The 27,980-nt window shown below is 42.5% G+C and overlaps 1 protein-coding gene across 2 annotated transcripts in view; it reads left to right on the top strand.

Moving 5' to 3' along the window:
• The window catches only part of LOC309341766 (glypican-5-like), a 408,077-nt gene extending 381,709 nt beyond the window's left edge, over positions 1-26,368 (top strand). For both annotated transcript variants that reach the window (XM_081861554.1, XM_081861555.1), the window contains one exon: positions 25,937-26,368. In XM_081861554.1, coding sequence (XP_081717680.1) covers positions 25,937-26,127 — 191 coding nt within the window. In that variant the 3' untranslated portion in view covers positions 26,128-26,368. The remainder of the gene's footprint in view (positions 1-25,936) is intronic.
• Positions 26,369-27,980: the final 1,612 nt, after the last annotated feature.

The raw sequence follows: 27,980 nt of genomic DNA, 5'->3' as shown, positions 1-27,980 counted from the left end.
ACTGAAACTAAATACTGTATTGGCCCGAATATAAGATGCACCCACAAATAAGCTGCACCTTTAAAAGTCAAGGCTTATTTGTGGGTGCTGTCCACCTCCCACCTCTACCGTCCTGAATGGGGGCTTTGCTGGTGGCCTCCCCCCCCTTCCCCCTTCGTTTTGACAGCTCAGGGGAGACTTGGGAGTAACGCGGGTGGTACGCCATTGCCTGCACTCCTAGGCTGCTTCCAGGGGGGGGAGCCACACCACTTTACCGACAGCCTCCCCCCTTCTTTGACAGCTCGGGGGAGGCTTGGGAGTCACGGGCGGGTGGTGCACCATGGTCCCGCACCCCAAATGGCCCTCCTGGGCAGCTGTTTCATCAGTGATACCGTAAGGTCACAAATATAAGCCACAATTTAATTTTTCACAATCAGAATTGGGGGGGGGGAGTGAGGCTTATATTCGGTCCAATACAGTAACTGGACAGTGCCTCCATTTTGCCTTGCCAGGGGTAATAAGCATTGGGGCCGTGCATAAAGAAGGGATTAAACCCATATCCCCAACTGTGCAGGTGCTATAAAAGTCACATCCATGCACACCCTGAGTTGCTGTTTCCATGGAAGAGAGGCTACAACTTGCCCCAAATGACAGCTTTACTCCTAGCTTAAGAAGGGGGTGGGGTAATTTCCATTGAGTCCACATTGTGTGGAGAAATGGTTAGAATACATCCCTCTCTGTGTATCATGACTCTGATCCTGATTACATGCCCCTTCCCACCATGGCTACAATTGAGAGAGAAAAGCATATACATGGAATACATTCGATTTCATTATTGTCTAGCCAGGCCTTCAGTCTTCCCTGACCAGAGGTAAAATGCTGTGGCATGCAGAATACCCCAGGTTCAGTCTGTAGGAATAACGAGGACGATGGGAGGTTGGATGCAGGTGAGCTGTTCAGGAGCAAGCTGACAAGCATGCTCCAAGCAAGCTGCCAGCTAGCTCTGTCAAGGCTCCTTTTATTAGCAGAAGTCAACAATTGGAAACAGTACAGTGGTACCTCAGGTTAAGTACTTAATTCGTTCCGGAGGTCCGTACTTAACCTGAAACTGTTCTTAACCTGAAGCACCACTTCAGCTAATGGGGCCTCCTGCTGCTGCTGCTGCGCCGCTGGAGCACGATTCCTGTTCTCATCCTGAAGCAAAGTTCTTAACCTGAAGCACTATTTCTGGGTTAGCGGAGTCTGTAACCTGAAGCATATGTAACCTGAAGCGTATGTATCCTGAGGTACCACTGTAGTGAAACCACTCTGAACTTGACGTATTTCCATCTAAGCACATTTCTAGCATTAGCAAATACACATGTCAGCAGGTGTTTCCCTAAAATGTTCCCCAATACTTGATTACGTCTGCATCCCCGGTCATGTTCCAGCCAAGCATTATGTCTAGTAAACAAATCTGTGGGAAGACAAACGGTCAGGGGAAAAACCCTGTTTTCTAGCCAAGAAGGCAAAAGGTCAGGGAGAGCAGGCACAACGCTCCTTGACATACTGTTGCATGTCTGGTGCGAGGTTTGCCTTCGCAAAGCAGAGCGTTACCTCCACACAGTCTCTAGCCATCTCCAGGTATGGCTGCTAAAGACTTGCATCTGAAACCCTGGAGAACCACTTCCAGGCAGTGTAGACGATACTGAGCTGGAAAGGTCTGATGGAGATGCCTTATGGAGACAGAAGTCCGTTTTCTGTGTTTCTGCATTCCTGTTATAATGCCTTGTGCTGTGTCCAAACATTAATCCCAATAGCCTTACTTTGTTGTCTACTCGTGACTGGCAGTGGCTTGCCATCATCTTAGGCAGAAGGTCTTTTATGGCTGTGCTCCTTGAAAGCAGGTACTGAGCTAAAGCCCTTCCTTTGCAATATTGCAGGCTGTGCTGCTTCTGGCCACTCCCTAGGCAGGCTGGGTGCTGCCTCAGAGGGATATTCTCATATACTGCTGTTAGTAATAATACCTTCCCTAACACCTTTTGCTTTTGCTTTTTGGCTTGTTTTGACACCTATCTTGATGGTATGATTCTCTCTGATGTAACTGATTAGTGGTATTCCTGTACTCCTAGCACAATTATCCTTCTTGTTTCATCTGGGACAAAATAATTTAAATGAATAAGATCCAGAAGCAGAAGCTGCATTCTAATCCATTTACGTTTCACTTCTCACATTAAAGAACCAGTAAAGATGTTCCTAGTACAATAGCTGTGAAGATAAGAGACAAATGGAAGGTATAAAACGTTTTATCTTTGTCATTCACACTGATATAGAAGTCGCAGTTAGCAGTGAGAAATAACTTCTTTTTTTGCTTAGGGTTTTTTGTTTTTTTTTACAGATGCACAAAGCCATATATGAGAGTTAGTCCAAATAGAATGCCTAGTCTTCATTCAGCATTTTCCTGGCCTGGTGTATGGGAACCTAGGCATGCAACCACACTTGCAAAGGAACAATCGGGCTCAGCCCACCTGTCAGAGTATCTCTCAGGGGCTGCATCCTGTTTCCCATTAAGATTCAGCTGACAGTCCAATCAGCTGTTTGTCCTCTGCCTCTTAGGCCAGCCCTAGTTCGTCCCTCATCCTAGTGCCTCCAGGTGTTGGACTACAACTCTCATCATCCCTGGTCCTTGACCACGCTGGCTGCGGCTGGTGGGAATTATAGTCCAACAACATTGGTGAGCAGCAGGTTGGGGAAGGAAGTCCTATAATTTTCCATCCAACTCAAACACTGTGTGCAATTGTTCTTACATCTAGTTAGGACCTAACTGTCCAAATCAAAAGACCTAGCTAATGAATAATCTCCCAACACAGAGCAGGAAATTACAACGAAAAGCACTTCCAAGGGCAATCAGCAAGTGCAAGCCCCCCAGAAATTGCTGCTGAGGTCTCAGGAGGAGACAGCTTAAAAACTATCACCAATAATTAGGACAGTTCAATGCAAAGTTAAGTGGTTTGTCTCTATTCTTTTAGCTATAAACTAAACTGTTTAATTCCTGTAAACCCAGGATACATTTTAAAAGTATAAATGGAAGGCCATACTACCAAAAGGTGTGTTAATATAAGAAATGGTCTAGTAAGTTTTTAAATCCCAATAATGCATTTCTTACAATCAGATTGGGATCCAGAATATTTTATCTCTTCCATTTTAAACTCAAAATGCCATGCAGAAAATGGCAAGACACGTATGGCTATAATAGCCAACAATTTGAGTTTAAACCAATTATCTCTAGTCCATATGGATTAGTTCACACCCTCACTTAATTCTTTTTCTGGCATACAATTTTTCTAACCTGACTATGATGTCTAAAAACTGGCTAACCGGACAATTTATTGTACTTTCTATGAATAATCTACATTTTACAAAGTCCCTTAATAGATATTGACATAATTTGTCTTTTCAGAGGTCAATTGATGCTCTCCGTATAATAAAGCACAAGGAAACAACTTTCATTCTTTTTTTCCTGTCAATACCAGGAGAATTAATCTTAACATAATAGCAACTAACTGCCTCAATTCCATGGGGTGGGCTTAATGAGGATATTTTACCTGTTGCTTTGACATCCACAGAGTGGGTGAAGAACATTCCCTTCATTTTCTTGCACAGAGCTGCTTCTCTAAATAAAGATTTCTTAGAGCTATATCACACATCCAAAGATAACCCCAAATTGGGAGTGAGGACTGATCTAACAAAACGGCCAAGTCTTTCTTTTACAACTTTTACTATCAACCTAGTAACTGAGCAACAGTTTATTTGCTCATATCCATAATGCATGCAGGCCCACTCTTAACAATTCATTAGTTTGCTCTGCTCTCAGCCAAATTTGGTTTCCTGCCTTATCAGTCGATCGGTCTGGAAGGACTGAGAAAGCTGCATCTCTTTTATCATGCCAGACAGCTTGGCATACCTATAAGAGAGCAGCCTTGACAGCAAAGTTCATCAGGCTTGGAAAGTCTTAGATATCAAATTGCCTCTTCCCTCACCTTTCTCTGAGGCTAATAAAACACCAGTTTGCTCAATGAATCATGAAACTAATAAAATGTCTTCCTTCATTTTGAGTGAGCTATTAAAATAAGCATGTGTTTTATGACACTTTTTCCAGGTGGCTACACCCAGTATCTCCAGACTTGCTAATCATACAACATACCTACTTCTGCTCATACTTCTATGACCCTAGAGATGGGGAACCTGTGGCTGTCCATGTGTTGTTGCAACTCCACCCCAACCAGCAAAGAAAAAACTCAGGGATTATGGGAGTTGCAGTCCAACTCCTGGAGGACCACATCCTTGTGCTAGCTACAACCACAAATACTGTATCACTTCTAATTTGTCCATTTCTGTTTGTTTTAAAAGTCTTAGAAGGTATATAATTGCCCATGGCTGGCTCCAGCTTTAAGTGGGTCACTAGACAAGAGACTACCACAGGTTTGGGGGATTATTTTCTATAGTATACTGGAAAGAGCCCCACGTTGTAGCAAAGAGAGCAGGGTGTGAATTGTTGTCCTTGAGGTGCTGCCCCTGAGCATTCTGCTCATTAGGGAATGAGAGTTTACGTAGAAGCCTTTTCAGTTATCTAGGTGCTTCTGGGACGAGCTTGCATTTACCCAATGACTCCACATAACCCTACAGCAGGGGTAAGGAACCTGCAGCCTTTTAGACACTGCAGGACTGCAACTCCCATTAGCCATGCTGGTTGGGGCTGATGGGAACTGGAGTCCAGCAAGGCCACAGGTTCCACTTCCTACTCTACAGAGAAGAGCTTGTGCTCATCCTCTCCTGGGAAGTGTCTTCTCCTGACACCAGGCTTGTTATTTAAGTTTAATTAATTGATTAATTTTTAAATATTTTAGTCTGCTTTTATGGGCAGTGAGAGACTCACTAGAGCAGATGTTGTGGAGAATTCAGCTATGCCATTAGTCTCTTTAGCAGTTCATAGAAGCTAATTTCTGCAACATAAATTCCAGGGTTGTATTAATGTGGCATTCCTAGGGGTAGAATAGACTTCAGAGCGTATGGAACTTTACCCCCAAGTTCACAAGCCAGCTAACTTTTCTTTTTTGTTCCATGTATTTGGTGAGTAATCTGCATTTTTCAAAGTCTCTTAATAGATATTTGCATAATTTATGTCTTGAGTTGTCCGTTCATGCACTGTGCATAATAAAACACAAGGGCAGCACCCAACACAGCAGATTGTCAGGTCTTGTAAAGTTTGTTATGGCTTTCCTCTATCTACCATAATACATGGGAATTAGTAATCAATCACTGATTGAATTTAAAGATATTAAAGGCACAGCGTCATCTTCTATCTCGAAACAATGTTAGGAGAAACATCATTCTATACTTACATTTCCTAACAAACCATTTTGGGTGCAATCCCATCAACTTTGCATCCACAAACAATCTCTAAACCAAAACCAAACCTGAAGTGGGTCATTGAATTTAGGATTGAAGCCTAACTCTGATTTGCTTCTATGGGATTTAGGCACTCAACATCTCCCTTTGCATACAGAGCTGGGGGGAAATTTGCTGTTGTCAGTGTCATACCTCAAGACTTTAGCCATGAGCCTAGAAAGCCTTGTCCCCAAATATTATGATGTCTTCACTGCCACAACCCAACAACAATTTTGTCATACTGGCCTCATTCACACATAGCAGTATGGCTGACCGTGGTTTACCATCATGAACAAGCAAGCATGTTGGTGCAATGGGGGACAGTCTGCTAGCACATTTGAAAAGCTAAGCAGGGCCCCAGTGGGATTTCAAATTGGAAGGGGGACCACGTGTTGATATTTCTGCATCGCAAGGGGTTGAACTAGATGACCCTTGGGATGCCTTCCAGTTCTACAATTCTATGATTCTAAGCGGCCCTCCTGGTTGGACCATAAGCTGTAGAACCTGAGATATGAGGGGAAATGCGCAGGCACTATTCTCGTCCCTTTTCTGTTAAATTAGCCTGTTTCCAGCTTTCAGTGTCATAGCAATGACTGACATTCATGAGAGAAGATCTAGCCAATTAGATAAAGAGCAGGCTGAGTGAAATAACCATTATGTAGACTCTTGGTTTGGTGTTAGGCCTTTTCTGCTTGATGAAGTGATTGATGCCCCATTAAAAAAAAAACAATTTAGGTAGTCAGGATTTTAGAGCAGCTGTGATTGGGGATTACTGTTGTAAAAATAAAATAAAAAGTAGACATAAGATAGACATTCATGATCTTTATAACTCAGGTCTTCTTTCACAGGAGGGGGCATTCTTCTGAGTTCATAAAAAAATCAAAAATTACTCTGCTAATGCCAATGCAGGTAAAGTCCATCATTATTTTACCATATTGTAGGGGGCAGGACTATGGTTAAGTGAATGTGGGTTATGGCAGCCCTACACAGTAGCCCAGTGTTGCTATGCCCATTGTGCTGAAGGGAAATAGTGTATTTCCATTCTAGTGTAGTCCATTGTTGTTAACCTGGCCATTTTTAGGAGCTTCGTTTTGGAACAAGGAGGAGGAAGGGGGCTGTAAAGCTCATGGAAGGAGCAATGCAATTAATTAAGGGCTGGAGGAGGCAAAAGGAGTCAGGAAAACAACTGAAGGTTTCAGAGGTGAGAAGAAAGATGGCAGGTCCATTTATAGATGGCTAGCGGATCTACCCACTGAGAACCAGCAAAGAGGTAGATAGGTTTCTCAGAGGCCTGGTCTACCCTCCACACTTTAGTGTTTCCCCAAATGAGTTTTTCCCCTCACACACCTGTCATGGGCACAACTAAACATTGTTCAAGAACACCAACTTGTTCAGCATAGCAGTGTATCGCATGCAGGTTTATTCTGTGAAGCATTCTGAAAGTTTATTTTTCATTCTTGCTTGTTTACCTCCATTACATCTGTGTCAATGTGGGTATTCTTCATCCGGCTGGATGAGATAAGCGTTCATTGGTTTCACAGCATGCTATTAATAAGATAATGTTTCTAACCAGTTTGGTGTGTCTACATGAAATGCTCTCTTTTCAATACAGATATTCAACAGACTGATGGTGCTAATCAAGCCTGCCGTCAATAACTGTCAACTGTGATAGAGCTAAGGTTCTGGTTGGCTGGATAAATCTGTCAACGTGAAATGGGGGGGGGTATGTACGCTGAATATTTGCCAAACCAATGCCTGAGAAAAACTGCAGCTAAATGTCTTGTGCCAGAGCCTTCTCGATTCTGCTTGATGCTTTCTTTTCACTCGTTTATCTCAAGTACTGAAATGGCTTATGCAAAAATATTATCCTCCTGAAGTTTTCTTTGATCATTTCATATCCCTGTCTCTGACGGTGACCACAATCCATACTTAGGGAGCAAGCTCTTATTTTGACTTAATGGTTAATATTTCTGCCATCTCATTTAACAGATACAATAGAGAGTTCAGATGTGGTGTTTCCCCATGTAAATCCTTAATATAAATGTGGTCTAGAAAGCTGAAGAACATAAGAGCTGTGCTGGATCAGACCAAAGGTCCATGCAGTCTAGCATTTTCTTTCCAGAAACTCCAGCGGGTGCAGAATGCCGTGGTGAGGCTCCTTATGGGGTCCTTGCCATGGGATCACATTCATCCAGTGCTTTACCAACTGCACTGGCTCTCGGTGGAGTATAGAGTCAGGTTTAAGGTGCTGGTTTTGACCTTTAAAGCCCTATGCAGCCTAGGACCGACATACCTACAGGACCGCCTCTCCTGGTATGCCCTGCAGAGGACCTTAAGGTCCACAGATGATAACATTTTGGAGGTCCCAGGTCGCAAGGTGGTTAGATTGGTCTCAACTAGGGCCAGGGCCTTTTCAGTACTGGCCCCGATCTGGTGGAACGCTCTGTCACAAGAGACTAGGGCCCTGTGGGACTTAACATCTTTCCACAGGGCCTGCAAGACAGAGCTGTTCCGCCTGGCCTTTGGTTTGGACTCAGTCTGACCCTTATATCCCCCCCCCTTTATGGTTTTGATCTATGGGCTACTTTTAAAATGAGGCTGCATTTTAAATTGCATTTTAAATTTTACTTTTTTCCTATTATGTTTTCACTTTAATTTTACTGGTGTTAGCCGCCCTGAGCCAGGGAGGGTAGGGTATAAATAAATTTTATTATTATTATTATTATTATTATTATTATTATTATTATTATTCCCACAGTGGCCAAACAGATTCTTCCACAAAGGCCTCCAGTAAGGCATGAAGCTGACAGCCCCCTGCCCCAGTCTTGCCCCCCATGGCCGACAGTGATTCCATTTAGCCATCAGAACTACTGGCCATTGACAGATCAGTCTTTGCTTGCTTGCTTCTTTGCTGGCTCGTGTCAAACTTCGGGGAATCCAATTCCGCCCCCTCACGGCCAGCTGCCAGTAACAGATAGACAAGAAGTTCTTACGTTGCCTCTCATTAATGGCGTTGCTCCAAGTATGTTCCTCCCCCCTTCCCTTCTCAGCCGTCAACAGCCCCACCTACCCCCTTACGGTGTCTGCTTAGGGACAATTGCCTCTGAGCTCTCTGCTCTCCTGCTTTCATTGCTTGCCGGGTCCTGGGAGAAGGGGGGTCTGGAATGCTCTCTAGTGATAACGTGTTAGCCAGCTGCTCCTGCTCTGCTTCTCCCATTATCTCCCAGATTTGCCCCTCTTCTATCTCTGAGCTGTGACTCGCTGCAAACCACCTTTCTAAATCTATACTGTCCCCCTCGGGAAGGATCAGGAGAGGGAGGCGGCCCCCACCATTCATCCTCTGATGTCCAATCCCTGACCCCCTCATGATATAGATTCTCTAGGTGATATACAATAAGTTAAATCATATAATTTAAAAAAATTATCATTAATACAGATTCACACTAAAAGTCAAAGGAGAACGATAGAGTAAAACATGGTCCTACACAACTCATTTTACACAGGTGAAGAGATAAAGCCACACTGGAAATCTAACCAACCATCAAAATGGACTGATCCCTCCTTCTCCCTGATCCCTATACACAGCTAGGTGTATATGGGAAGAGGTATTCCTCCAGGTACCAAGATACCAAGCCATAAAAGGCTTTATTGGGCCCAGAAGGAAACTGGAAGCCAGTGAAAGTGACAAAGGACCCATGTAATATGTTCATAATGCCTGTCCCCAGCCCAGACCTCTTGTTGTCGTATTGTATGCAATTGTCTTAGCCTCCCCCCTCTGCCCTTTAAATCCATCTAAATTAGTGGCCAATACCACATGGTGGTGAATTCTGTCAATAACTCTTTTTCTGTCTTGAATCTAGTGCCATTCAATTATATAAAGTGACTCCAAGTTCTAATTTTCAGAGACAATTGCAGGGGAGAAGACAATGGATCGTGCTCTGTTTCAGAACTTGTTGTAAGCATCTGACCTGCCACATATGGAAACAAAATACTAAACTAGTTAACCCTGGGCCTGACTGAGCAGCAAATATGATATCCTTTACCACAAAAACCTACATTGTCAATTATGTGCAAGATTTGATGTTCTCTGTGCTTCTTTGCGGCTTTTTTTAAGCTAGAAGAGTTCAGTGATCCTGAAAGTTTGTTTATTTTTTGTGACAGAATATGTTTCACAAATAATTGGCACTTGGAGTCTCTTCAGAATTGTATTTAACTGAAATGATAACCATGAAAAGTTTATAAATGAGGTTAAACTTGCTGACCCTTCTTTTCCTCTACGATTATTATCTGCAAGGGATTAATTTACATCAAATGTAAATTTTGGTCTCTCACCCTCAAATACCAAAGAACACAGGAGAGGAAATTGAGTGAAGCAGGGTGTCTTCCCCAGTCAAAACCGTCTCCATAAGATGACCTATTGCGTTATGCAACAAAAAATCAAGGGGAAAATGTGTTCATAGCAAACACCCAAGTGCAGTTCACCCCACTTCAGCTGAAGGGAAGCCTGTTATTTTGGCCCAGAGCTAATGAGATCATCTGGATGAAGTCAACAGCCGTAGCATTTTAAATTATTACTAATATTTTTTCTTCTTAATTGCAGCTCCTAGCTGTGGAGTGATATTTAGCAGATGTCTCCAGTGCTCTGCCTGCAATCACTTCTAAGAACTCAGAGTGGCAGGGATACCTGGCCTTTGAAGCTAGTAGCAGGCATTTCTGTGCAGCCACAGAAGCCACTCCTGCATTCCTGGCATCCTGCAAATGCTCGTTAAATTTAATGGACTTTCAGAGTGGCCAAGTGCACTCTAGATTAGGGTCATTGCCTTTCCTTCTGAAGAACAGAATTTTGAGCCTTAACTGGGGATTGCAGCAATGCTGGGAGTTTGTTTATATTGCTATCTTTAATTGCTTCCTTGGTTACAATGAAATTTACATTACAGGGACTAGAAACTTTATGTTTTACGAGGACTCCCAAGTTGTGTGTCAAGTTTTGCCGTAACGCCTACTGGTTTACAATATATACTCTTATGTTTGTGCAAGATACACCATGCAGGCTTTACAAATCTAAAATCCAAAACTTTAGGTAACCTGTGTTATAAACAGAAAAAAAACAGATGTTTCAACACACCCTAAGCCTGCATTCTTTCTTCTGGACCCGTTCATTTTAGGATGTTCTTCAAACAGGCTTCGTACAATACAAACAGAAACTCTGAATGTGTGTCTGTGTGTGTCTGTGTGTGTGCGAGCGCGCGTGCATGCCTAGTTTGGCATATTATCTGCCTCTTGGTTGTGGCTTCCAATTATTTGTTCCAAAAGAAATAAACTGGCGTTTTTATCACACAACAGTTATCTATGTTGGTTTGCTTTCTTTTCTTTGCTCGCCTCCCCGCCCGCCGGCAATAGGATTTTATTGTTCCTCATGAAAATCACCATCCTTTGCTCTGGCAGTTGTATATCAGTGGAAACATTAAAAAAAAAACAGGCAGGCTGTCTTGCAATGCCACCTCAAAGAAGATATAATATTCAGCATAGGCATACAATGAAACTCCTTTCAGTTATGTCGAACGAGAGGAAAATACAGCATTGTAAATGATGCATAAGTTCTGTACACTGCTTTCCTGAAGACAACTGACCCCATTCTTTTGTATTTGTAGTTTTATTTGTACAGCTAACAACTGCAGTAACTGGGGATAGCAGAGGCCCTGTACAGTGGTACCTCGGGTTACATACGCTTCAGGTTACAGACTCCGCTGACCCAGAAATAGTGCTTCAGGTTAAGAACTTTGCTTCAGGATGAGAACAGAAATTGTGCTCTGGCGGCGCGGCGGCAGCAGGAGGCCCCATTAGCTAAAGTGGTGCTTCAGGTTAAGAACAGTTTCAGGTTAAGAACAGACCTCTGGAACAAATTAAGTACTTAACCTGAGGTACCACTGTAAGTCATACCTCATGTTACGTCCGCTTCATGTTACGTTCTTTCAGGTTACGTCCCGCGGCGACCCGGAAGTACCAGAAAGGGTTACTTCCAGGTTTCGCCGCTCGAACATGCGCAGAAGTGCAAAAAGATGTCATGTGCAAAAGCGGCGAATCGCAACCCGCATGTGTGAAGACGTGCCGCTGCGGGTTGCGCTCTTTTCATGTTTCGAACGAGCCTCCGGAACAGATCCCGTTTGCAACCAGAGGTACCATTGTATTGCAAAGGCAGAGAACCTTTTTCAGTTTGAGGGCCACATTTTCTTACTGATAACTGTTTGATGAGCCACATGCCAGTGTGGTAGGCTGGGCCAGAGGCACAAGAAGGGAGAGCAGGGAATGCAACCTTGTACATTAGGCTGTAATCCACCCACGCAAAAGTCAGAGGTTCATTCTACACACATACACATTTTTCCATCCAGCCACACAAAAGCATTCAGAGAAGAGTGTAGCCTGAGGAGAGTCACAGGAGTCAGGTAGAGAGGGCTGAACAACATCATTTCGGCCCTCGAACCCGAGGTTCCCCACTCCTGCTATATTGGGGAGGTGACATCAGAAGAGAGCGGGGAGAGAAGTTCAAAATCATTAGGTGTCAAAGGGTGGGAAGATGCTGTACCAAATTGAAATCAGTTTGGGCAGAAACAGTGCTTTTTTCCTGGGAGAACGCAGGGGTACGCATACCCCTAAACATTATGGGAATCTAAGTTTGGCCTCATTGAGGGGCAGTATTTCAATATGAGTAGGAAAATGAGAGTATCCCTAAACATTTTTTTTTTTTTAGGAAAAAAGCACTTGGCAGAGCTAAATATGGGAAGTTTCAAGTTACCAGAGTTTCAATCATTGGTAGTGGAGTCTCATGTGTGTCTACTCAAAACTAAGCCCTATTGAGTTCAATGGGACTTATTCCCAAGGCAGTGTGGGATAATAGACCTTTTTTCACCCCAAAAGCAGTATTCCCTTCTGGGCCACCTAAACCGGAGTCACATGCTAGCGGCAGGCAGAGCCATCCCTGTTGTAGATTTTCTTTCCATCTTATTTTATGTATACCGTTTAAGTTAAAGCATGTTCTCCTTCATGGAGAGCACGTGTTGTGGTGGGGCCTAGCAAGTCACCCCTCTGTTGCTGGGCGGGTAAGATTAGATGGCCACGTTTGCGACTGGGCTCCTCTATGTTGTTGGGGAGATTTTAATGTTGCTATTCCTGACTGACAGCCTATTAGCTTTATATTCCCTGCGCGCAGCGTTGAGCTTCCTCTTTTCGCAGTGCGCATAGGATCACCCGCCCACCCTCCCTATATTTAGGGTTGTTTGCATTGACCTTCCTATGCCTGTCATGGGGTTGTCTGCTTTTGGGGCAGGGGCCTGGTAGGCAAATTTTGTCCATTTGGCTGATTGGCTGTTGCCATTTGGTTTTTGCCTACTGCGTAGCAAATCGTCACAACTTGTAAGGTTGGGGTTACGCATTGGTTAATTTTTGCTTGGTGGAGGGGATGTGGTTGGCTGTGCCTGCCCCTCCAATGCTGCTGCTGCAAGGGTATTCTGTTCAAGGAATCCAGGGGCTTCCCATGCTCTTGCCCGAACCCCTGTCAAGGGGCTCAGGCCACGCAAGAGCCCCTGGGAGCATTTGGGGAGAGGTGAGGGCCTGACACCCAGCTCCATTTTCTCCCCAAATTGTTTTTCCTTTCTGACTTTTGCGGGCGTGTGAATGTCAGTCTGTCCCTGGGTGGGGACAGATAGTCGCAACCAATGCCTAAGCAACCACTCACATTTTTTGTATTTTAATAAAGTTGTGGTCAAAATTATGCCAAAAACCTTAAACTAAGATTCTGTGTGAATTGTGTTTTATTTGAGGGTGGCTTGGGGACCTCGACACACAATGTTATTTCCCCTTTCTCCTCCGACAAAATAATGTTGGCATTTAAGCTATGCTGCGGTTTGGAGGTGTAAAAATTGTGTGATTTATTAAAAAAAAGTTAGAGAAGCAAAGCTTTGGGATAGTTTTCAAGGGGAGCCCAAGGAATAGGACTTGATTTTCTTTGTGAGAAATTATCAACCTAGAGCCATCATTGCAGCTCACACAACATTTGTTTAAAAGGGAAGTGTGATTATGGTTTTTTTAGTCAGCTGCTCTTCTTTTCGTGATTTCAAAGAAACGTCACAGTTGCTGTAATCTGGCAAATGAAAAGAATAAGCATAGCCCTCTGTTCCCGTTAATGAAGAATGAACCATTTTGACTCCTTTTTTTATACTTTGGGGAAATCTAATATTCTCCCTAGAACTGGGGAAAGTCATGGCTAATATTTAACAAAAGAAATTCTAACCCATATATTAATGTTCACTAAAGCGGCCATATGCAGAGTGATATTCCCTTTTATTTCTTGAACACTTTTGCTTGACATTAATGTTTAGAAATGTGAAGGGGCTATCTGCTCCTGGATTATCCGGATGGGAGTTTGAGCCAGTAAGAATAAGCAAAAGGTTGACAGCCCCTAAGCAAGCAGTGAACTTTGCCCTTGGGCCAAGAGAATGGGGAATGTAGACTTTGCACATTCTGGTGCAGACTGACCCAATCTGCAGCTCATGCACTAATGTGATCATTGGAACGTAGCAAAGCAGTTCAACTTTTTTAAAAAAAGGAAAAGCATTCAAATGCCTTTTAAAATGTGCATTTTGAGGGGAAATGTAGTATTAAAAAAAAGTGTGATTATTTACATTTTTTTATTTAAAAATATTAATCAGGAAATAGGATGGAGCAGAGTGAACACATGTAGAAATGGCACAGCAGAAATTAACTGATTCATCTATCCCTAGTTTTTATTTGCCTTAGCAGTGGGAGCTCTCATTCATTCCAGTCCATATTTATGTATTTATTATATTTATATCTTGCTCTTTCCATATGTTGGTAAAAATGAGTAACTAGTACAGAAGCAAGCCTTGGGACTGTCCTGTTTTTAATTTTAGAGACAAAAAGTGCTGGCAACCAGCAGAAGCAGCATCCAAAGCAGGCTTATTAATCATGCATTCTACTGCATGAATAAATATCAATTGACTACCTCAACCAGTTCTTTGGCAGAAAAGAATTCATTAGGACCCCAGATCTGCATTATGAATTCTACAGGCATGACAGTTTGAGGGTTCTCTAATTTCCACTTTCATTCTAAGAGGCATAATCTTTCATTTCTCTCATTTGTCTGCTACAGCCACATTTGAAAATAATTAGTATTGGTCATGATGTCAGGATAATGCATCATTTGGAAATTGTTTGGTGCTCTTGGAAAACTGCACATTTCATGGTTATTACCTTGTTTTGAAGGCTCCTTGTTTTGGATATGTAAAAGCAATTTCAGCTAGTGATACCAAAGGTGATAAAAATGTAATACCAGTAGTGCAGCATCTACTGTAATTTAAGAGCCTGTTCCACCAGGTTGCACTTTTCTTTAATTTTCTCACAAAGCTGTCAACCAAAACAGTCTCTTTGATCAGACGAGAGCTCATCAACTTACTGAATATCACTATAAACATGCTTGCATTTTCCTCGAGATGGATGCCATATGACTTTTTATTCTCCTTGTGATAACTTGCCAAGGCCGAAGCTCAAACTCATGCAGTCTGATCCTATGCATGCTTACTTGGAAGTAATTTCCCACTGTATTCAGTGGGCCTGCTCCCAAGTAAGTGTGCACAGACTGCAGCCTTAGAGACCTACACTTTAGTCTTAAATGCACTTAAGTTGAAAATAAGCCACAATGAAATCAATTCATTGTGTTTCCCAGGAAATAAGTTTGGGAATAACATATTCACAAGCCACTTACTCCATAAATGTCCTGCTAAAACTCATTGTTGTGACAGCTGTGATTATCTAGTTCAGGGTAGGGCAGATTTTAAACAAGTGAGATCTACTTTGTTTCTAGCCAGAAGTCGAAGATCCCATAATAGGAACTAGGTGTGAAACATATATATTTGGATTGAAATAATTAATTAGAAAATTAATAGAATCATAGTGTTGGGTACCACCTTTGTGGCTTAGGGACCTCATATTTAAGGGACTGCCTCTCCTGGTATGCCCCGCAGAGGACCTTAAGGTCCATGAATAATAATCATAGTTTTGAGGTCCCAGGCCCTAAGGAAGTCAGATTATCCTCCACCAGGGCCAGGGCCTTCTCAGTGATGGCTCCCTGGTAGAATGCTCTGTCCCATGAGACCAGGGCCCTGCAGGATTTAACTTCCTTCCACAGGGCCTGTAAGACAGAGCTATTCCACCCGGCTTTCAGTTTGAACCTAGCCTGATCTTTTATTCCCCTTCTTTCCCTCCCTCTCCCCTTTTTATGAAGATTACCCGCTCTGGGATCCCACAGCTAATTCTCCCCTGGTCTCCTCGCTGGCCCAAATAGGACTAATTTAGCCAGCTAGCTCTGGTGATCATCTAATGTTTATTGGATGGATTTCCCCCCTAAATTGATTTTTGAATTTTTTGAATTTATTGTTATTCACGTTTTATACTGTATTTTATGCTGTTTTTTGTTGCATCAATTAAGTGTTTTAAATTTGTTGTTAGCTGCCCTGAGCCCGGTATTTTGAACTGGGAAGGGTGAGGTATAAATAAAAAATTATTATCATTATCATATAGTCCAACCCCCTGCAATGCAGGAAAATGCAGCTATTCCATACGGGGAATGAACCTGCAACCTTGGTGTTAATCAGCACCATGCTCTAACCAACTGAGCTATTCAGCTCAGAAATTTGTTTCAAGTACTAAAACTGAGTCCACAGACCTTCCACCCTGTTTCAGTGGTGCAATTTAAGAAGGTCTTTTTGTTGCCATTGTTACTCAATTAGCAGAAAGAAACCCTTTCCAATCTATTGCAAATCACCCAAATATCTGACTTCTGACCACAGATAGTTATGTGACTTTTGAAGGAAATATTTGAAAACGCTAACAGGCTTGAGCATTTTGCAATTCATATGAGGATGCTAAGACCAGAAAAGGTGACAGATTTCAAGTTCTCAAATATTTGTGCCCTTATATGTTTAAACCACTGCGCCGCTTGGACTTGCCGATCGGAAGGTCGGCGGTTTGAGGCCCTGCGATGGGGTGAGCTCCCGTTGCTCAGTCCCAGCTCCTGCCAACCTAGCAGTTTGAAAGCATGCAGTGCAAGTAGATAAATAGGTACCACTCCGGCGGGAAGGGAAACGGCGTTTCCGTGTGCTGCTCTGGCATCGCCATAAGCAGCTTAGTCATGCTGGCCACATGACCCGGAAAAACTGTCTGCGGAAGCAGACAAACGCTGGCTTCCCTTGCCTGTAAAGCAAGATGAGCGCCACAACCCCAGAGTCATTCATGACTGGACTTAACTATCGGGGTACCTTTACCTTTACATTTTATGCACTATTTATGCTTTGCTGCTCTCCTCAACGTCTTCATGTCCTGGCCCATTAGTCTGGCCCAGTCTCTCTTGTGTTACTCAAGTGAACATAGGAAATTGCCTCATACTGACTTGGTCACTATTGTCTGCACTGACTGAAATAGACTGTCTAGGATCTCAGGCGTGAGTCTTTCCCAGTCCTACTTGGAGATGCTGGGGATTGCACCTGGAACATTCTGTCTGCAAGGGGGGGGGATGTACTCTACCACTCAGGCATGCCAGCTGGAGAGGCCGAGGCTCTTTGCCCACCCGCACCCTCGGTTCTTAAGGAGGGGGCCGGGCCCCCTCAGTATTGAGCAGTGATGTGGCACGCACTACATCAGTGGCACATGCTACATCATCACATTGCACGACGTGATGCATGTCATCCAACATTGGCCTCCTCAATAGCGGAGGCAAGCCTGTGTTCCTGCTTCTGCTGAATTACAGGCCCATCACAAATCATGAAGTGCTCACACAGGCCTTCGCTATCTCAGTTTTCAGTTGGGAAAAAGTGTCCCGACATGAAAATTATGTGTCGTGTCCAAACCTCAGAGGCAAAAGTTGGATGTGGTGTTTTGTTTCCTTCTAAACCACTTCAGCCAGTGAATGTTTGAGTTGGCCCAAGGCGTCTGTAATTAGTCTCTGCTTGCTTGTATTCCAAACAAAATTGGATTCTCTCTTCAAACCCCACAGGGCCAGTCTGTTTGTCTAGCATAATGATCCATCACTCCTTATGTATACGAACACCTCAGTTGTCAGCTAAGTGCACATATGCTGCATAAGGAATAGAGATCATAAGTCATGGTGACCTTTCTTCTCTAGGAACACAAGGTTTAGTGATACTAGTCACAGTTGCGCCTTCTTAGTTGAACTATCAGGCAATGAAAGAGCATTTTAATGTTATTCCAAGAAAGTCTTTTAATTCTGGCATGCAAAAGATAAATCAGGTCTTCTCTTGAGTGATAACTATTCTTCCTGAAGGTATCTGAAGAAGTGTGCATGCACACGAAAGCTCATACCTAGAACTAACTCAGTTGGTCTTTAAGGTGCTACTGGAAGGAATTTTTTTATTTTGTTTTGACCATGGCAGACCAACACGGCTACCTATCTGTAACTGGAACTATTCTTCCTGTTAACTCTGGCAGACCACAGGTTCAGGTGAGACTTCAACCTTTTACAATTCCTGCATGAAATGACTCAATCCACACCACTCAATCTAATGTATATATTGGAGCTTAGCTATCAGTCAGATTTGGAATTTCTTTTGCAACACAGTTCTCATTACTTTAATATCCAAGTATGCATTTAAAGTTGTCTTTTAACAGAAAAAAAATGCATTTAAACATGTATTTTTAAAACACATGTTAAATTTAAAATACCTATTTTCTGAAGATATTTTAGAATTGCAGATTAAAGCATAAATGAAATGGAATTATGGGTGAAGACATGTAAAAGTGAGAGGAACTAGAAATAAATAGATTTGCTCATCCCTATGGTGGGGTCTGAAATTGTTGCTTGTTCTCTCTTCCCCACATTCTCACATACATTGACATAGATTTGCTAAATTCATTCTTGCCACTGAGACTGCATTATAGCCAAAGATAGCATTTACAAGTTACGTCTAATCGCATGGGGAGTGTCTAAGATTCAGTATTGCATTCTCCCAGGTATTTGCTCTTGGTACGTCCAATATTTAAGAGGAAGCTCCTTCTCTTCTTTCATCTCAGAGATAATTCCCATCAAGAATGAATAAAACATTGCACAGCCTCTGTACTGAGGTTTCTCCAACGAAAGGATGGCCCTGGCTGATTACAATACTTTATCAAACACCATGTATTTAATTTTTAAAGAGAAATTTACAAAATGCCCTGTTTGCACATCTAACCTTCTAACTTTTTGATTCTAAATAGTCATGCATACCATCCTGTGGAATAATCTTTGCTATGAAACCACAGTGAATGAGAAAATTAATGTTGAAGTCCTTTCCTTAGAAAGGTTAAAGACAGATTTTCCTAATGTATTATTTAATGCTTGTTATGTAGTGCATTAAGCAGTCAGTGCTGAGGGGGAGGCTTTTAAAAGCCAACAGCCCTTTTGTTGATAGCATTCAATCTTACCTCAGATGTTTTGGTTAAGTCAATATACGGAAAATAAATGAATTAATACATTCCAACCTGGCCAATTTATAGAGGCCAATCAAGTTACAATGCTGGATATAGCCAAGTGAAAGTGGGGGATAGATTTGACTTAGTGAGGTCTTTATTTAATCAGCTGGCTCAAGAGAGCTGAAGTCAGCAGGCCAAGATGATATAAGAGGCAATGGAGAAATTGTGCCTTTACCGCAGTCGAAAGGAAGAATGACAATGATGGAAAGAGGGCCCAGGTGCTGTCAGAAAACCACCTCTTCTCATGATTTATTCTTAATAATTCCCTCTATTACTGATATTCAGGCAGGAGCGCCAATATGTATCCAAAATGGCACAGCAAATGCATGGGGGTGGGGTGAAATCAACCGGCTCAAGCCAAGGTTTGCACAAGTACAAGGTACCGCATATTTACGTGAAATCACGTACATATGAAACGTCATCTAAAAAGTCTGCAAACACCCTCTAAACCACTGGAAACCCTTGAGAAAACCTTTAAAAAACCGGACTCAAGGCAGTAGAAACATAAGATGATTGGACCCCACTGAACTTGAAGCACGGGAAGCCCCAACAAAAATTTATAATTTGGCAAAATATTTGGACTTTATGACATGTATTTGTATAATTTGGAATATTTAATGTGATTTGATTGGATTGTTTAAATGGAAAACTTAATAAAAATTATTATAAAAAAGAGAAAACCTTTAAAAAACCAGTAGCAGTTACCAGACACCAAACTCTGCCTAACTCCACCACAATCGCTCCCTCCAGACATCCTTCCTCAAAGTCCCAACTCCCCACAGGCCTCAATGGTCAGAGTTGTTAGGGGCTGTTTTTATGCCTTTTTTTCCCTTTCAGGGCTCTTTCTAGGCCCTTCTTGCCATTTCTAAAATCACTTCTGGGTTCGGCACAATGCATGTTTGCACAGCAAACGCATCAATTGGGCGTGTGTAAATTGATTGCTGCCTGTACAAAAAAATGTTTAGCACAAACCCAGGGGCAGGATGGGGAGACTCTGAAGCAGTCCAAAGAGGACTGACCATCCCCAATGGTCACAGAATGCCAACTAACATATTGGGGGACTAGAAAACCAGAGGGGAGAGAGCATGAAACATAATGGATGAAATGCATGGAAAAGGTAGAAAGTACACTCCACAATGCAGTAATTTGTTTCAGGTTCCATTCATTTACTTTAAGGGCAGCCAAAAGGATGTTTGTTTCAGTGTTCTCATATTTCTTTTCCCGTAAATAGCTCCTGCCCGCTCTGTTTTTTGTTTTTTGTTTTTGCTGCCCCCATCCCTTTGTGTAAGCCCCAGCACAGGATATCAGAGAAAAGGCACTGAGTCTGGAACTGTATTTTCAACAATGACACGATGGGATGGCAGTTGTCCTTTCCTCTTATGCAGCCATTACCTGCAGCCAACCTTAAGTACATTCTCAAAGCCATTAGTCTCCCCAAATGAATGTTGATGTTATGATGAAGCTGAGGGGAACACACAGCATCTTTTTCGTGATTTGTGTTGCGGAGAGATTGTGTTTTAAAATAGAATTAACTCATTCTTATGATGCAGGGAGAGTTTACTGATAGTTCTCCAAAGCCACTGGCCTGAAGACAGTGATCTCAGATTACATTTCCATTTTTGAAATCTATGCCACCTAACAAGCTTGTTCTTCCAGGAATCTACTGTATTTCTAAAATCCAAATACATGGTTTTTATAATAGAGCTGTATAATAGAGCTGATACTTCTTTTTTAATGGCATGTTTATGAAGCAGTTTAGGAAGCAGTTTCAGGTAGCAATTGTTGGTTGTCATTATTGCAGTGGTGCCTGGGTGTTTTGTGTACAAACGCAAAGCAAAGCAAAGTTTGTCTCTGGCTCAGTGAAAATATGTTGATAAAATGGGAATTCCAGCTAAAGCACAAAAGAACTTTCCTCTTAACACTGAAAATTCTCTAGAAGTGCATATCCTGTGGGAAATACATCTTCTAGCTTATTGTCTTATTAAGTCCAGTATGTGACCAAACTAACAAATAAGGATGTGTAAAGGACACTTTGCTGTGCTTTACATTTTTGCAGTTGTAGTGTGTAATCAGCTTATACAGAACCACCACTTACATATCATTCTGTATAATAGGGATGTCAATAGCTTTATCTGTACTCTTCAACAGAACTGGAAGTAAAAGCTGTACCAATATTACAATGGCTGAACTGTTCTTTTTCTCTCAGAGTGCTGGAATCAGTATGGTGTAGTGGTTATAGAATACCAGGCTAGGAATACCATTCATGAAGATTACTGGGTGATCTTGGGCCAATCACTATTAGGGATGGGTGGATCAGTCTATTTCTGGACCAATGTCCTTTTCACATGTGTTCCATTCCTAAGTCCATCTGGTACCATTTTAATATACATCTGTGTTTCTCTCCCCCACCCCACCCCAAAAAATCTGCATAAAACTTTGCATTAAAATATACATTTAAATACTATTTTTGAACATATTTTCTCACAAAATGTGAATTTCTAAATGTAACTTATCTAAATAAAAATGCATTTGTAAGCACGTTTGTCAGGGGCTCAGGAGCAGAGGCACAGGGAAGAGGGGAAATGGAGAGTGAAGGGGAAGAATCCGAGGGGAGCGTAGGAGAAGAGGACAGTGGTCCGAGGGATTCCATGAGCCTCTCCAGCGAATCGGAAGATTCACAGAAGGGGGCGCCAGTGGCCAGGGGCAGGGGGTTCCCAGGGGGAACGCCCCAGGAGCAAGGGGGGAGCAGGGATTCTCAGAGCAGTAGTTGGAAATCAGGACCAGCTTCCCCACCAGAGCAGAGTGGGGGGGAAGGGTCCCAAGTATCGGGGTCAGTGCATTCCCCAACAGGAAGAGAAGACGAGGCAGGGCTGACCACGCCTCCCTCGGAGAGTCGGGCAACGGAGGGGAGGTCAGATCCGGCCAGTGTCCCGGAAGAGGGAAGCAGTGACAGAAGTAGTGTAACGGTTAGGAGAAAGGTCACTGGGTTGGCGCGAGAGGCAAGTTCAAATGTACAGGAGCGCGGGACAGCAGAGAATGAGGATTGGGAACCGGGTCCTAAAGCCCGCCGGAGGCAGGGGGAGGAGCTAAGCAACTCAGCGTCGGAAGAGTCCAGAAAGGGCAATACCCCAGCGGGCAGGAGGACCCAGAGGAGGAGAGAGCAGCGGAAAAGGTGGAGCAGGGCTAGGATCTTAAACTGGTGTCAGAGGGGAGGAGACTCAGATGGGACTCCGCCGATCTAGGGGTTAAGACGTAGGGCTGCACGCTGTGGCTTTGAAATGGAAACTGAACTTCAATAAAGACTTTTATACATTACCACAGCCTAGCGTTGGTCCTCTGTGAGCTGGGACCTAGAGGCAGCACTGACAACGTTGATTTTCTTTGACCCAATAATATCACAAAAATTGGAGAAGTGAACAATAATTACTTTCTGTTCCACATTAGTCCAGCGGGGGTGAATCAGGTCAGTTCATTTCAGAATTTGCAAAGAGCAGTTTCTTCAAGCTTTGTTAGTCACTAACCCTAAGCCTAGCCTGCCCCCATAGGACTGTTTTGAGGATGAAATGAGGGAAGAGCCATGTATGCTACTTGAGCTCTTTGCAAGAACCATGGAAAAGACATGTATACATAAATAAACATTCCTTGGTGATCAACTTGATTTGGTAATATTTGAATCACTTTTCAAAATCATCCAATGATAGTGTGCATAGTAAATTCTTACTGTACATTGGAACTGGTTTTCCATGTAAGCTTTTCCTGAAGGATTCTGATATCATCACCCTAAGTTTCTACTGAAAATTTCGCACAGGCTTGTTTGACAAAATCTGTCTGGTTATCAAAGCTTGACCCCAGCTCGGTGGCAGAGCTGTCACTTTGTCACACTACATAACGTTTCCCTGAATGTCAGTCATATCATTTCAAATCTCATCCCCAGGAGCACCAACTAAGTGTCAGATTCAGACCAAGGAAACGTCATATAAGAATCCACTGCCTTATTTGTCAGAGCTGATTTAAAAAATAAATACGGTAAATGAAACAATCAGACAAAGCAAAGTTTGAATTTCACGAAAGTGCCACATGCAAAGTGGACATCCTGCAATATTTGCAAAATGTGCAAATTATTATTATTAGGCATTGATTTAAAAGATGGCTGATTTATGGCTTTAGACTTTGGAAATCATTGACTGTCAGATTTATATTCAGAACTACAAATGATTTTTCAGTTATACATGGACTTACTTCAAAGTTGTAGAAAGCTTGGTTTCTTACTTCTAAGTAAAGAGGATTGGCACTTGAATTAGCTGAAAGCAAACTTCTGAAATTATTCAGATTTAACTGTCAAAGATGAATGTTCAAATATTTACAGGTGTGGAAAAGCTCTATTAACATTAGCAAATGAGATTATTGTCATTAAGCTTTGGCTGAACAGTTGATGAATACTCTCTGACAAATAATCTCCCAAATGTAAGGTTTTTAGCTATTCTTTTTTCCATGAGTCAACTTTGGACTTGAGTCCTGCAGACAACTCCATTAGCTACACGATCTTACTCTAAATAAAACTGGCTTAATGACTGACTACAATCCAGAAATCAGTGCATATTTTGCCTCTGCCTTTAATAGGGTGTGGTTGCACTCCATGGAACTTCAGCTATCAAATCAAGCAAGATAACTTTAGACAGAACATAGATCTCTTGGATCACAGACCTGACAGTCTTGTCTTGCACAAAGCTCAGAAGCTGAGCTTTGAAAGTTCATTTCAAAATGTAACCAGGTCTGATTCAAGTTCAATATTTCAAAAAAGGAACTAATTCCAGTTCACATTTATCCCTTTATGAAAACAAACTTGCTTGATTCATGTTCATCCAAATGATCCTCAACCACAACAAAAATCAACATTCAGAATGTTACAAGCTGCTGAGCTGATGTATATAATATACTTAAGAAGACCAGGAAAAGATAAACATGTGCACACAGTGGAATGGAAACTGTTTGATTAATTTCCCCAGTAATTATGATATTGAAAATGAAATGAAAATGACAATTGCCTGGCAATCATGGGAAATACTTTCAAGTTTTGTTCAGATACCTTTGAACTAATTCAGTGAATTGAACCAAACTAGTTCATGCCAAGCACTGTTCAGAAGTTTGTCCTCATGTGTTAAGAACCTATGAAGACTTGTGCTAGATCAGACCATAGGCCTTTTTAATCAAGCATTTCACTTCCTGCAGCCACTAACCAAGTGCCTATGAGACTCTTACAAGCAGGGAATAATAATAATAATAATAATAATAATAATAATAATAATAAATTTTATTTTTACCCCGCCCTCCCCGGCCAAAGCCAGGCTCAGGGCAGCTAACACCAATAAAATCACAGTAAAAACATAATAGAGGGGGAAGAGAGGAGGGAACCAATTTAAAATACAGGTTAAAATGCAATTTAAAATGTAATCTCATTTTAAACTGATAAAACAAGACCATAAGGGGAGGGAAACATAAGGGTCAGACTGAGTCCAAACCAAAGGCCAGGCAGAACAGCTCTGTCTTGCAGGCCCTGTGAAAAGATGTCAAGTCCTGCAGGGCCCTAGTCTCTTGTGACAGAGCATTCCACCAAGTCGGGGCCAGTACTGAAAAGGCCCTGGCCCTAGTTGAGACCAATCTAACCACCTTGCGACCTGGGACCTCCAAAATGTTGTCATTTGTGGACCTTAGGTACGTGGTTCTAGGCATGAGTTGAACCGCACTCTCTCCACCTGAGACTCTCAGCAACTGCCATTCAGAGGCATGCTGCCTGAACTGTGAAAGTGGAACATAGCCATTGATAGACTTTTTTTGTTGTTGTTATTTGTGTTTATATCCCATCCTTTGAGGAGCTCAAAGGGGTTATCTTCCTTCCCCATTTCATCCTCACAACTACCCTGTGAGGTAGGTTAGACTAAGATTGTGGCTGGCCCAAGGTCAGCCAGTGAGCTTCATGACTGAGTAGAGATTTGCACCCTGTTTTCCAAGCTCCTAGTCTAACACTAAAAATGCAATTCTAAGAACGCTTGTGTCAGGGGTTCAGGAGCAGAGACACAGGAGAAGGAGCAAATGGAGAGTGAGGAGGAGGAATACGAGGGGGGTGTAGGCAGTGACAGTGGTCAGAGAGAGTCCACGAGTCTCTCCAGTGAATCGGAAGATTCACAGAGAGGAGCGCCGATGGCCAGGGCAAGGGGGGTGCCAAGGGGGAAACCCCAGAAGGAAGGGGCCAGCGGGGACTCCCTGAGCAGCAGTTGGAAATCAGGACCAGCGTCCCCACCAGAGCGTAGTGGGGGGGAGGAGTCCCAGGCATCAGGACCAGTCTTCCCACCACCAGAGGGAGGAGATGAGTCAGGATTGGCCACGCCTCCATCGGAGAGCGGGGAAACGGTCAAGAGGAAAGTCACCGGCTGGGCGCGCACGCCAAGTTCAAATGTACAGGCGAGCGGCACAGCAGGTAGCCCGGATAGGGAGCCAGGTCCCAAAGCCCGCCGGAAGGAAGGGCAAGAATTAGGGGGGTCAGCATCAGAAGAGTCCAGGAGGGAGGAAACCCCAGGGGGCAGAAGGACCCAGAGGAGGAAGGAACAGCGCAGGAGGTGGAGCCGGGCTAGGATCTTAAACTGGTGCGGAAGGGGCAGTGACTCAGAGGGGACTTCGCCTGTCTAGAGTCTAGACGTAGGGTTGCACGCTCTGGCTTTAAAATGGAAATTATACTTCAATAAAGACTTTTGTACATAGTATCAGCCTGGCGTTGGTCCTCTGTGAGCTGGGACCTAGAGAGAGCCCTGACAGCTTCTTAGGAAATAAATTCCCTGGAGTCTAGCGAGACTTGCTTTTCAGTGCACACGTTTAAGATTCTGCTGAATGCCTTATTTCTAACTCATTGATAATGGGGCTTCATTTTGCATTTGACATTTTGTGTCAAGTAAGAAACTAACATTGCCTTTTTTTATTCTATTGTGTTTACCTCCTTAAGATGTTCTTGGAGCTGGTCCAGAAGACAGGAATGAACCGAAGCCAACTGTGAGAAAGGTGGACACCACAACCACAGCTTCTGTAAAATCATCTCCTAAACATAAAGTGGACAGCAATATGGGAAGCAGAGCTTCAAGTTCCTTGCTCTTTATTATTACAGCCCTTGCAGTTTTGTGGCACTCTTTGTTGTAGCTGCATTATGCGGCATTAACTGTGCAGTTTCTGCTCACTGTCATTTATACCTACAGCCTTATCCAAGTAAAAACCAAGTTTAATGGCTCTCTCAATGGTGCACTCTAGCATTATGTGGTATGTTAGTGTAAGTACTAAACATTAGTTTGGGACTGGTTAACAGCAAGCGTCTCCGTAGCTGTTGGTATCTGGAGATGGCTCTTGATAACATCTCATCTACTCAAGATGTAAAAAAAATAAATAAATAAAAGGATGAAGACGGGAAACCTGAGTAGATTAAGTTATTGTGGCAGACACAATTAAGAATGTTAAAGTTGTAAATTAATATGTTGGCAAACCCCCCCTCCCCATTTTTTTTTACTCATTGAGTAATGGACAGGCTGCCTATTTGTTTGATCTTTTTTGTGAGTTTCACTGCATAATTGGTTTTCAGGTATAGGTCAATAACACAGTATATCTTTTGGGATCAGCCACTATATATTATAAGCAAAGTACAGCGCGATCTACCAGTTGGATGAAATTCTGAGGCGATCAGGAAAATCATAGCATGTTCAAATCTCTTATTTTCTTTCGTAATGTTTAGGATGTAGGAAGCAATATAAGAACCATATGCTGTGTTTAATGTATCAGTATAGCTGCCTTAACTGTTAGCACCACGTAGAGACACTTCTCAAGTTATTTTGAAACATATAGAAGTGTTTCACTGCCCATGCACTTCATTACCATATGCTTAAGACTTGACTGTGTTGTGAATATCTGACAAACGTGAAAGGGAGAGGAGCAGCACTTGACTGCTGAGACGTAAACAGTCACTTATTTAAATTCCTCTACAGTTTCTGTATGGTGTAGCCATAGAGATAACAAAAGCCCTGGTCCACAGATCCTCACATGGTGCTACATAGCTATCAGAAGAGAGGTGGAAAACCTGTGGCCCTACAGATGCTATGGCTCTACAGCTCTCATCAGCCCCAACCATCATAGCCAAAGGTCAGGAATGATGGGAGCTGTAGCCCCGCAACATCTAGAGTATGACAGGTTCCCCTTCCCTTTGTTAGAGGGAGCAGGAAGGGAATCAATCCCTAAATGCCCATCGCAAACAGCTGGTCAGCATTGCTAAAGATGGCAGAGCCAACCACTGCCAGTTTTGTTAGTTTGTGCATGAGCTCAGTCCCTCTTCTCTGAGTAACCACATCATCTTACTCGTGTGGGGCATGATCCAGCAGAGGACTGGCGCATGAGTCGCTCTTGCTGAATTGGAGCAAATGTTTCCATCTAGCCACCAGAAGTTATTACCTTTTATCTCAAAAGAGATATTGATGCTCTACAGAGCTATGAAAAACAGTGTGTCCCATAGTTTTCCGTTTAATTACAATTAATGTTTTATTGTGCTATGATAGAAAATAATAAATATGAAAGAAACATCAACCTAGAATAATAAATACATTATTTTCTGCTTGTTCTCTAATACATGTTTTCTTTTTTCTTTTTGTTATTGTAATGAGGGCTTTTCAGTTACAAAATGAAACTGATGTGTTTGACAGCTTGACAAGATGTTACAATACCACCATTAGATGGGAGAGGGCAAATACATGTATTTTTGACAACTCTTTTTACAGTGCCATTGAAAATCTATACAATACAAGCTGAGTCGAATTAACAATTGTAACCGTCACTTTTGCCTCTGATTTATATTTACTAAACAAAGCCAGTCGTTCGCATAACTGAATAGTAGTTTTCATAACACAGAATATTACAATGTACAGTTTTATAAGATATAATGTAAAATATTGCCTTTGATTTGTGTGTGATATATGTGTGTAAAAACATTTACTTCAGCAGTTTGATTTGCTTAT

Source organism: Podarcis erhardii (assembly GCF_964252035.2).
Source record: "Podarcis erhardii genome assembly, chromosome: 5".
In the NCBI taxonomy this organism is placed as follows: domain Eukaryota; kingdom Metazoa; phylum Chordata; class Lepidosauria; order Squamata; family Lacertidae; genus Podarcis; species Podarcis erhardii.
The sequence above is the reverse complement of the archived record's forward strand: the minus strand, read 5'-3'. Positions and strand labels throughout refer to the sequence as shown.